Raw genomic sequence first — 12,712 nt, 5'->3', positions numbered from 1 at the left:
TTCCATCTGTTCATCCAATAGTAGTGATGCGCCTAGGGCTTGGGTTCATAGAGATACTCGCTAGGCATACTCTTTCCCCATGAAAGACAACAGTGGGACTGACAGAGATGTCTAAAACATTTTTCAGTGCTTGATGAGGCAGATCAAATGTTTCAATATTAAATTATATATAAGAGCAGATAAAGGGTACTCTTCACAAGTTCTGATAGACATGCAAATGACTTCTGTGATTCAAGTGCCACGGAGTCAGAAGTATTCCACTTACATTTTGGCTTTCCTCTTCTTTTTTGTCCACTGGCTTATCTGACTGAGATGCTGCTTTTCTCCTTAGGACAGAATGAAAAAGGCTATAAATCAATTCCTTAGAAATATATTTACAACTTATAAATTCAGATATGTTAATTCCTCCCAACATAGTTGGAATTCTCTGTAGAAATAGTAAAGGGATGTATTCAGTAGTGTGCTGGAGCTGGCCACACTGGCTTATGAGAGCCAATTGTGTTTTTTTAAAAAAATACTTTTGCGAGTTAGTTGAGAGCAGAGCTGAGCCTCAACATCTATGTGTCAATCAACTGTTTAGTGTCTAGCAGAATGGCATGAGGGTGGCAATGTGGCTGTCAGAACACGTGGTTAAACATTGAGTCGTATGCCATTGGACATATATAATGAAGAACTCACATTGACTAGCAAATAGCTCAAATAACTCACTGGGCCTGGTGGCTCAGCAGACTGATAGCATTGTGATTAACACCAGCTGTCTGCAATTACTGTAAGTTCGAATCTCACCAGGCTCAAGGTTGACTTAGCCTTCCATCCTTTCTAAGGTAGGTAAATTGAGGACCCAGTTTGTGGGGGCAATAAGCTGACTTTGTATGAAGTATGAAGGCTATTGCTTAACGCATTGTAAGCCGCCCTGAGTCTCCGGAGAAGGGCGGCATATAAATCAAATTAAAAAAATTAAATTAAATTAAAAATCTTCATCTTCTACCTGAAACAACATTGGTGGTCATAATTAGAGATATGGTCTTTTGCTTTGAAAATTTGGTTAATCTTATATCAAGTGTAGTTTCACTGGGTGATTTAGCCTGCAGTGGACCAACTCCTTCCCACCCTTCTAGTCTTTTTGAAATTGTGGGTAAGAAAAAAGAGGTGCTGTTTGTCACGATCTCAATCACTAACCTTTTTGCCAATAGTTTATTCATTTCCTCCATAAGACCACCTCCTCCACTACTTGTTCGATTGGCATCACTCTTGGAAGCACCACTGGGACTAGAACCTCCAGATCCATCCTCTGGCTTTTAAGACAGAAACCAACAATGTAGAGTCCGTAAGCATTAAAAATTTAACTGTTCAGAAAACTCTAAACATCAAAGACATCCATTCTTACTTCTTTATATATTAGAATTTCAAGATCCCAATTTTAAGCTTATAATGCTTCTATCACAACCAAGAGTCTTACCCGTTGCACTCTTCTTAGTTTGGCACCAGCCAGAGCCGCTGCTAGTCCTGACATTGATCCGTCATCAATGCTATATCCTCCACCACCTGCTGGCAATGGGGGAGGAGGAGGAGGTGCGGTTCCCGTAGGTGGAGGAGGAGGGGGAGGAGGAGGGGGTGGTCCACCAGATGATGTGGGTATTCCAGTGGCAACAGAGGGGTGACCTGATGGTAGAGCAGGACCTGAAACAAAGAATTGTCATTCAGGAACTGGAATATATTGTCTTGTTTGCTCGCTTCACTGACAGTTGCTTGGACCAATAATAGCAATCAAAATGAAAGCCATGAGAGACATAGTTTTTAGGATCATCAGAATCTCTCAAGTGATTTTATCACTATGAAACAAACCATAAGGCTTGTTGGGAAATAACTTGGGCCTTCCCTCTTGCCTGTAACAACCAGCTGTCATCTCTCTCCATCATATTTAGTATCTAGTTGGATGCCTTATTTTAGGCTTAGGAATGCTACACCAGGAAGGGGATGTATCTTAACATTTTATAAAAAAAAATAGCAATGTATAGTAAATAAAAAATAATGCATCTGTGTACATAATAATGTCTAGTAAAATCTACGTACCTTGCAGTAATTAAACTGAATATGAGAGGGAAAGGGGGCGGGATTCAACATTATATGATAACTCAAGTTGAGAATTATAGCTACAATATATGGGCATTATTTTCAGTCATGTTCTGTTTCGGTAATTTCTCTACAAGACTTTATTTTTGAAAGCAAAAGCTACAATGATGGCTTTGCTTCAACATTCTTATTCAAGGCTTTTAATCCAAAAAACTCATCTCAAATTTTACATGAAGCTACATTCTGGAGTACAGCTGTCAACAGTAACATAACATAACTCAATTCAGGTGACATTTTTAAGAGTTCTTTTAAATGTTTCCAAATTGTGTTTCTAATTATTATTTATTTTACTGTTACTGATATTCTTTTGGAAACCACATCATCTCTCCAAAAAGAAATGCTTGGCTAAGTACAATGAAATCTTAGTTGAATACATATTTTCAAAGGCAAAGAAGTTCTATATGGTTCTTATGCAGACAGGTGGTTTAAACAGATGACTCAAAAAAATTATTGTTGCTGATCCAATTATTTGTTATCCAGGAGTATGATATTGGCATGTTACTGCTTTAAATAAAGATTATGGGACAACAAGTGGAAAGGCCAAAATTCAATATTACCCCTAACCATTACAATAAATTACTTTTTTCAGTTTCCTATATATTTTAGCAGTTTATATTTAAGTGAATATAGAATTAATTTTTCTAAAATGAGATTAAATCCACTGCCATCAAATTTGTTATATAGAATAGAGAATTCTCTCTATAGAATAGAGAGATGGGGTTCAAAAGAACCCCATCACTCAAATATGTTGCTCCTATAATGGTCACAGTGCCAAAGCAGAGCAGCATCAGTGATAATTGCAGTGGACCTTCATATAAACTAGTATTTCTTTACACAGGTAAGGAAAACAAACTGAGCAGTCCAATCATATCTCAGGTGTAACACCAAACATGCACACTTCTTTTCCAGTCTTAATCAAGGACTTTTTCATAAGCTAGTAACCCTCACTGAAATTCAAGATTAATTTGATTAATCATAAGGGAATGTTCATTCAAAAGTTTTGAATGTTGTTCTTTCAGGCAAATTGTTTTTCAGATACTTAATATATACTGGCTAAATTATCCACATCAAAATAATGGTGAGAAGAAAGATATGTATAATGTTCCTATTTTCCCCCCAATAAACTAGATTCAACATATTTTTTAAAGACAGAACCATTTTCTCTGTGTTTTACCATGAGCATCTAAAAACAGCATAGAAGCAAGATATTAGATAAGTATACTTCTGATTTGATCCAACAGGGGTCATCTCATCTATATGTAAAATTTTATTCTATAGTATTAGATACAATCTGCATGATTTCCAATTTATGCAATACTTTGCTCTTCCTGTTGCCAGATTAAAATTGTTTCCAGGTAACGAAGTATGTGATACTTTTCTTTTTAAAGTTACAATTTTAGAACACAAACATAGTGGGCAGGTTAATAGAAACAATGAGGAATAATCACTCTAATTGCAAGTCCTCCTCTCTCTAGTCTAGAGTAAGTATTTCTCATAATTAGGCTAATAAATAAATTTTGACCTGGTCTTTATAATTATCTTTTGATTAAACATTCTTTCTGTAGGAGATGACCAGGCTGAGCCTTAGGGAGAGGTCAAACATGTCATAAGTCATGAGTCCCTGCGCACCCACAAGACATCTAAGTCCATCCCACCACTCTTATTTCCTGCTCATTTCCTTGGACTGTTAGTTGGTCAGATTTGTGTAGGCATCTTAAACTGACAATAAATGATTTAGGAGATGTCTGAATCTCCTAATTTCCCTGGCACTTGACACTTTCCTTGTATTTTGAATAAGTATTTTCAGGTATTAGATGCTATGTTATACTACTGTCACCACTCTTTCTTTTTGTCTTTTTTTCAAAGTAACATAACTTTAGTGTTTCATATAAAAGTGGTGTTACATTAATTTAGCCCTTTGAAACCATTATTACAACTAAGCCAATAATCAGTAATTAGCACCCAATACAAATAATCAAGTTAAGAAAAAATTAAGAGTTTTAAACTTATTTCAGAAGTCTGTCCTTATTATAATGAATTGGGCAAAATCTACTATTTTAAAAACTTATACTAAAAAATCCCCAATCTTCAACAGTGGTAGTAATCCATGTGCAGAATTATATTTTATAAATATTTTTAAGATTAAACTGAAATCAATTATCAGGCTTTAATCAGCATATTTCCATAGTTAAGCTGCTGTTCATCTAAAAAAGAAATTAGTAATTTCCAGTAAGCATCATAAAAATGTTATCATACACTCAGTATATTTTGCAATAATGTAAGGCTTAGTAATGCTTAACAAAAAAACAGCCTGCAAGAAAGAAAAATGAGTATTTAAAGCATGTTTCATTCCACATTGAATTATCTTCCAGAGCTCTTGAGTTTTATGACCTTAATGTATGAAAAAATATCCATTCTGATTATTGCATTTCCAGTAGTTTTCTTTTAAATAAATGATTTTTTTGAGTAATTGTTACCTATTTTGGCATTCAACCAACAATTCTCCCTTCTGCATAAACGTATTTTCCCCAAGTGAACTACCTGTGCTTTCATTTTATTAGGATTTCTTCTTGCTTCAGTTTAGCTTTTTATTGTCATATAAATAACATGTAATTTTAATCTACATTTTGGAAACCATTTCTAAATTCAAGGCTGTATTTGAATTTGTAAAGTATTCTTCATTTCCTATCCAAGACTCTCATAAACAGGAGTTAACAGTACTGCATTAAGCTGTCACATTAAAACTACAAGAAACTACAGAACCTCACATTTGCCTTTCTGTTCTCAGAAAACCAAATACTAGATTTGTCTTTCAATGCTACAACACAAAGTGTCCATTCCAATTTCAGTAATGGTTGTCTATAATATGAGTAGGACTGCTTGACTAATGAAAGTTCAAAACTATTCTAGCAGAATCCGCACAGACAGCAATTTTTTATCAGGGATGTGGAACCTTCTGGTGGCCAGGAGCAGCTGCATATAACATCTTGCTGGCAGCTTATAAACTGAGCAGGGCCACATCACAAATGTGTGCAGGATTGGGTCTGGGGTTTTCTTCCTTTTTAAATTGTGATATGCCTGATCTTTTTTTAGTGCAAGCATGAATAACTTACAGCACAAGGCTTGCATGTGGCACCTAAAAAACTTTAATGGAAGCCTGGAAATGGTCCCAGTTGGGTCACTGAATTACAACAATGCATTTGCCAAACAACTGTAGCAATGATTCCTATAATTCTGAAACTAGAAACAAACAATAATGTATACCATAAAATAAGCTTGGAATAATGAAACACAAAAAGATTCCTACACCTTTGAAACACATTCTGGGGAAAGAAGGAAAAATTCTGTTCATGTTTGCGATCAACTCTTTATTATACTTGCTATTGTCCTAGTCAAAAAAAAAAATTAAGTGCATCTCTTTGCTACCAAAAGGTTGGTTTCTGTGCTTTAAAGTGTCCAGATTGCTTGCTTGTATGACTTCACTAGCAATGTTGTCAGATTTTATTTTATCTACAGAGATCATGCAGTCACTGATATACAACACATTATAGATACAGACACAAATATATATTATACAAATACAATAATTTTGTCAGATTATTCATCTACCAATCACAGATCTACCTTTATGACATCTTAACTAAAATTACTTCATGGAGTCTGTTTTCAATGCTCCTTCATTGAAAACGCTTTGATCATTTAATAGGAATTAGGATACTAAACCAGTAATTTCCCAATCCAGATATATTTCACATACATCAGGTTCAAATAGTATGGCCATTACTAAACTTAGAATCTGACAAGTGTAGAAAAGATTGCCCTAAACTAATTATGATTTTACATTACATCATTTACAGCATTGTCTGGATGGTAGTTTATATCATGAATTCATCATAAGCACCTTAAAGGGCTACTAAAAGACTGAATGGAAAACAGGTCTTTATAATCATTGAAGACTCTGGTACTTATGTGTTTTGCTATATAAAGATATATATATATATATTTAAAACATATATGTTAATAAAGGAAATGCATCTACATATTTTCAAGTCAAGTACTTACTCATGTGGGAAAAGGTAGATGAAGCCATGTAAGAAGGGGTCCTCTTGGACAAATTCATCTCAGAAAAAGCAGCATAATGAGGATGTAATGAAACAAAGTGTGACATAGATGGATAGAGCTGGTGTGGAGAATGAGGCAACTGTTGGGAGGGCCAAGAAAAAGCCTGGATAAAGGATCCAGGTGGGCTGGTCACAACAGGTAAATGTGAAATAGGCACTGCTTCTAAATAGGAGAAAAAAGATTGATCTTTTCTCTTTGGCTGCGTCCTAGAGGAGCTTAGAGGAATTTGTGTAACTAAACAATCTTCACGTCGGCCATTCAGACCTGACTGAGGTACATTTGCTGAGGCATCTTGGACCACTGCATCTGTAGGTCCCTGGAGTCTGCCATTCTGGGCAGCGATCACAGGAAGGACTATTGGAATATGGGGCTGCAGGATCAGCCCCTTCTGTATAGGGGATGTAAAGGTCAGAGGAGGAGAAGCAGCTTGAGGAGAATATGACAGGGAAGAACATCTTATGGACTGATGAGGGGAAGCAGAGGCAAGAGGTGGAGATAAAGATATTTCCTTGGTGCTTCGTGTAACAGTTCTGTAACCTGGCCAAGTCGGTGGAAAGGAAGGGCCAGGAGATGGTGGGAATTCAGAGGGAGAATATTGATGGCTACGCAGAGGGGATTCCCGGACCCTATGAGCAGATCTGAAAGAGGCCTTGCCAGCAGATTCAGGGAGAGCAGATGCTGATGAGACTGCTTTGGCATAAGGAGGAGGAGGAGGAACAATCGCACCAGTGGAAGTAGAAGCACTGTAGTTACTGTAGTCAGGAGGAGGAGACTGGCAGTGAAAAGGGGAAGAAGACACTTTAATCTGAATGGTGGAGACTATAAAGAACAGAAAAGGGAAAAAGAATAATATGGGTTGGCACTGAGGAATGACAGAAAGCATCATGGTTAGAAGACAGGGGGAGAGGGAATGAAACAAAAAATAAATCAAAATGATCCCAATGCTTAATAGTTAAAAAAAAATTAGTGAAGATACAGGTATCATGGTTATTCAGAGGAAGCCAGAAAAGCTGCTAATTTGTTTAGTTTAGAGCCAACAGAAGACACAGCACTGAACTGCCTTGTGATTAGCAGACTTTTAAACTTACAACCAATTTGATTAAAGACCACTTTCAAGACCCTAACATAGGGTCTACCATATACTCTTATTTGCCATTTGTTTCTATTTGTTGCATTCACATACCACTTCTTTATATTGTGCTTCCTTCCTTATATTGTACTTGTATCCCTCTTCATTTGATTTACAGGGTGATCCAAATGATCTTTTCCCAATACATCTACATCTGTTTTACAGTAGTATTGCTAAAGTACCCGATGAAGTTGATTGGGCCAAATCAATCATTAACTTACGTATCATACTCTTCTTTGCTCCAGGTCCCAAAATTCCCTACTGTTATTTACCTGTGGCCACAATGGTTGGAAATTCTGGGGCCTATTTCCAACATACCTGATACCTCTAAGGGGAAGACTAACTTGGAGTACCCATATGATCTCAGTGGTGGAATTCTATGTCCCATGTGGATTATCTCTTAACCACAGATCCCTTCTGTTCAGAGAAGCAGTAATTCACAAACAATTATGATTAGGCATACCACAAACCATGTTGCACCAAGTTAAAGTTTTTTTGCATGCTGTTCAATTTTTGGGCTACTGTATCTGTGTAGTTGTCACATCTATACACATACTTCAATAACAAATGTATTGTGGAAACCAAGTAAGTGAGGACTATAATGAATAGCTGACTAATCTCAGTCAGTTCCCATGCTGAAGAGGTATTCTATAGAGATGTGAATGCACCTTCATTCTTCCCATAAGATCTCCCAAATTATATAATTACTGTATGGGAGCATGGACAATGTGGGAAGCAGCAGACTGGTACAGTCATAGAAAAACTAATTTTCAAAACCTGTTGTTTTGTGAGAAAGACAAAAGAACGATCACGATGACACTATATAAAATTAAGAGTATTTTCAGACATACAGAATTAAGAATCTTGGAGTATAAAGTGAACTCTCTCTTGTTATTTGTGCTATGTTTCTATGCTAATAAAGATATGCTAGAATGTGAGACTGTAATCATTATGAGCTTTCTATTTGCACTTTGGGTAATTTCAAACAAAATTGATTTAATTCCTACCAATAAAAACACCTTAAAGAAAATGAGAAAGAATAATAATAAAAAAAACCCACTAATACTGCATTGCATTTCAATGGAAAAACATCCCTGTATGCATTATGTATGAACTTTAGTAACTGAAACCACAGAATAATTGTAGCAACAGACAAGAAGCTGAACTTTTTCAATAAAAGCACAAGGAACAGCCAGAAGTTAATAGGGAAAATCAGGGGAAAAAGTAGTCCCGCTTGACTTCCAAAAGCATGATACATGCCTGTGGTAGAGGTTCTTCTTTCCAGGGATTCTTGGCGTTGCTGCTGCTGCTGCTCCATCGCTTGCCTATAATAAAAGGGTTTAAAAAGAATCCAGCTTTAGTTCCCCAAATGCATTTGAGAATCCACTTAACACAAGGAGGGTCTAATTAGGGATTTTTAAAAAAATATCTCTGTGTAGTCATTGAATAATAAAAATAGAATAGAATAACAGAGTTGGAAGGGACCTTGGAGGTCTTCTAGTCCAACCCCCTGCTTAGGCAGGAAACCTTACACCACTTCAGACAAATGGTTATCCAACATCTTCTTAAAAATGTCCAATGTTGGAGCATTCACAACTTCTGGAGGCAGGTTGTTCCACTGATTAATTGTTCTAACTGTCAGGAAATTTCTCCTTAGTTTTAAGTTGCTTCTCTCCTTGATTACTTTCTACCCATTGCTTCTTGTCCTACCCTAAGGTGCTTTGGAGAATAGCCTGACTATATAAAGAACATTTGATTTCTATTCAATGATCCAGCTCAAACGAAGCTAGATTTCTGAAAAAATATTAGTTATCTGAAGAAGAAAGCAAGACACTTATTTTCATGATTTGTTTAGTATTCTTTTAAATCAGATCTCTAATTTGTATCTCGCCTGGCAAGCCAGAATTTTTTAAATTCTATTTTTACTTTATTTTTAATAGTTAAAATACAAAATACAAACACAAAGCTTCCTTTAAAAAAAAAAGCCCCCAAACGTCTACAATATACAATCAAGACATTAAAAACTGGCATTAAAAAAACCACATACACACATATTATCCTCCCTAGTTGAATAGCAATAGCAACAGCACTTAGACTTATACACCGATTCACAGTGCTTTACAGCCCCATCTAAGTGGTTTTACAGAATTAGCATATTGCCCCCAACAAACTGGGTCTTCATTTTACCAACCCTGGAAGGATGGAAGGCTGAGTCAACCTTGAGCTGGTAAGGATTGAAACCTTGGCAGTCAGCAGAATTAGCCTGCAATACTGTATTCTAACTACTGCGCCACTACGGAATACCAGCATACCTGCTTGTTCCTGATAAATCAAAAATCTGAATTATACTTGCCCACTGCAATATTAGTAGTGATTCAATGTATATTCAATAATACATGAGGTTATGGTTCATCAAGAAGCATTACACATGTATGGAATGGAAAACTGCTTTTATTGAAGATATATATTATGGAGTCTACGTTTATAGCCATAGCCTGGCGATGAGAGCTCATGGTAATAGCCCGTGACTGTTCCTTCAATATCAATTCCATAACTTCATCACCAGGTCTATGAAATAATAATTATATTTATTGCAAGGACTGTTTTAGCCAATGGAAGACAAAGTATCATCTCTGCCCAGCAAAAGTCACTTCAGAAAGTGTGTGTATGTTTGCACTATATGCATGTTCTCACTAGATGGAATTATTCTTTTGCTGTGTGCCAATTGCCTGGCTCCTGTTGCAGTGGTGTGTTGGCATGGTTAAGAGGATAGAAAAGAATGGAGGTCTGCCACCATTCCAGGTGGGAAACCGTTGAATATTCTTTATACACTTGGTTATATTTCACACTTCCTCCACCCCACCTTCTGGAATTCCTTCCCCTTCCCCAAATCCTGCAAAAACATCCACAAATAGAAATGCAAAAAAACCCAAAAAACCCTCCACCAAACCTGAAGTGTAGGAGATGAGAAACAGCAGCAATTTATCTTTATTCCATTTATGAAGAAGGAGATGGGATTATTATTATTTATTATTAGTATGGCATAACATTGGTGAAATTAGGAGAATGCTCAGATACAATTTGGCTTGAAAGGACAGAAAATGAGCACTGATTGGATGGCAGTTCTATGTGCTCAGCTATTGTCCAAAAAAGGCAAGCAATAATTTGCTGAGAAGCTTTGAGAGCTCTAGACATGCAAATATAGAAACACAACTGCTCTTTTAACACACTGATGCTAAATAGTTCTGCAAATAATCAAGACATACTTGATCAGTATTGCAGGATCATAGCACTAGACACAGTCATCTCCCTTTAGTTCCTCTGATGATGCACAAAATAAAAAAACACACTTCAATTTTCAATATCACACCCTCAACTCCTTGTGGTAACTTGATTTATTGGAAAAGAAAGTTAAGTGTGCGTTCAACTGTTTTCAATAAGACAGTGATTCAGGGTTATGCTAACTTCACTGATACTATACATACCAAATGTTTAGTGACAGCTAATTCTATATTAGCTATTTTAAATCGCTACATATTAGGATCACCTTTTGTCTCTAACTGGCCCATCGGTTCTGGTAGCAGGGTCATGCTCTGCATCCTATCAATTGAAGAGTTTGACCTGACGACTCCCAGAAAGCATGGCTCCCTGTAGCAGGACCTGCTATTTGGAATACTATTCTTCCTACCATTGTATTAGCTCCAATTTGGCTGGCTTTCTGCAAAGCCCTTAATATCTGTTCTCTCAGATATGGGGTTGAAAATTGGCAATCTTGTGAATTGTATGAATTTATCATCTGGCTGATTAGGTTGTTTGGATGTTGTGGGTATTTCCATCACTAGAGGTTTTTAAGAAGAGATTGGACAGCTGTTTGTCTGAAATGATAAGAGTCTCTGCTTGAGCAGGGGGCTGAATTAGAAGAATAGAATAGAATAGAATAGAATAGAATAGAATAGAATAGAATAGAATAGAATAGAATAGAATAGAATAGAATAGAATTTTTTATTGGTCAAGTGCGATTGGACACACAAGGAATTTATCTTGGTGCATATGCTCTCAGTGTACATAAAAGAAAAGATACATTCATCAAGAATCATAAGGTACAACACTTAATGATAGCCATAGGGTACAAATAAGCAATCAGGAAACAATATCAATATAAATCGTAAGGATACAAGCAACAAAATTATAGTCTTTGATGACCTTCAAAGTCTCCTCCAATTGTGTAATTCTGGTTATTTCTGTTTTTTTATATTTGTTTTTGTATTTACATTCTCATTGTGTTAACTGCCCAGTGTTGCTTTCTGTGAGATGCATGGCACAATAATTCTAATAAATAAATGCATACATGGAGTGCTATCAGTCTTTCTAGTTTAAGAGCAATATGACTATGGCAGAAAATCATCATTTAAAAATTTTGTAGTAGGGTTTTCCACATATGGATTTTTTTAGTGTACTTGTATTAGATTCTTAAACAGCCAAGATTGTATGTTAGGATTTTATATTAAATATAATTAAAGGTGCATGAATTCTAAAATACAAGAACAGTCCTTGTAAAAATGATGGACAAATCTCAACTATGTAGAATTACTTTCAGCAAAATAGTGCAATTTGAATTTTAAAAAACACTGCAAACCATTATTCTCCCCATACGCCAAAAATTTCATCTTGGTTGCAAGCTAGCCATTATTCTCCCCATACGCCAAAAATTTCATCTTGGTTGCAAGCTAGCACATTAAGCTATCTTACATGGAATCTCATTTATCCCTCAGTGGGCCATCCCTTTATGGCCAACTTCTCAAATTCTATTAACTGTAAATCATCTTCACTTAAGGATAGAAAATGATACAGGTAGACCTTGAGTTATGACAGTAATTGGGACCAAAATTTCCATTGCTAAGAAATGTAATCATAAAGCGCAATGTCATATGACAGCATCGCTTAGTGACAGCAGTCCTGGCATTCCCCATTATCATGGTTAATTAAATTTTAGTCAAGGATACCCCCCTCCCAAATCCAAGCCATTCTGGACTTGGTCTCTGCAAGCCCAATGCTTCGGTTCTTCCAAGGTCAGAGATTGCCTCTCCTCAATTCCCTCCCCCCATCTCGGCCTGTTTGGCCAATCTGCCCAATCTGGCCTATGAGATGGTAAGCAGCCCCAGAACTGTGCGGCTCTGAGGTTACTTGCCACACTGCAGTTCATTGGTTTCTTGCAGTTTGCCTTTGTGGGTGAAGGAATACTGTTTTGCTTCTTCTTCCTTAGGGGACAATTCCAATTGAAAGTCATACTGGTGGAGAGCTAAAGTCCTATGGCCCTCTGGTGTGGGT

At 36.5% G+C, this 12,712-nt stretch overlaps 1 protein-coding gene across 9 annotated transcripts in view; it reads right to left on the bottom strand.

Moving 5' to 3' along the window:
• EVL (Enah/Vasp-like) overlaps positions 1–12,712 on the bottom strand; it is a 161,571-nt gene that overhangs the window by 12,876 nt on the left and 135,983 nt on the right. For 6 of the 9 annotated variants that reach the window (XM_070941782.1, XM_070941766.1, XM_070941808.1 and 3 more), the window contains 5 exons: positions 8,645–8,709; positions 6,196–7,074; positions 1,460–1,680; positions 1,180–1,295; positions 266–326 (listed from right to left, as the gene is read on the bottom strand). In XM_070941782.1, coding sequence (XP_070797883.1) covers positions 266–326; positions 1,180–1,295; positions 1,460–1,680; positions 6,196–7,074; positions 8,645–8,709 — 1,342 coding nt within the window. The remainder of the gene's footprint in view (positions 1–265; positions 327–1,179; positions 1,296–1,459; positions 1,681–6,195; positions 7,075–8,644; positions 8,710–12,712) is intronic. The other 3 variants (XM_070941824.1, XM_070941833.1, XM_070941775.1) reach the window with 2 other exon arrangements.

Source organism: Pituophis catenifer, unplaced genomic scaffold (genome assembly GCF_029215685.1).
Source record: "Pituophis catenifer annectens isolate HBS135680 unplaced genomic scaffold, rPitCat1.0.hap2 SCAF_1, whole genome shotgun sequence".
Classification (NCBI taxonomy): Eukaryota; Metazoa; Chordata; class Lepidosauria; order Squamata; family Colubridae; genus Pituophis; species Pituophis catenifer.
The sequence above is the reverse complement of the archived record's forward strand: the minus strand, read 5'-3'. Positions and strand labels throughout refer to the sequence as shown.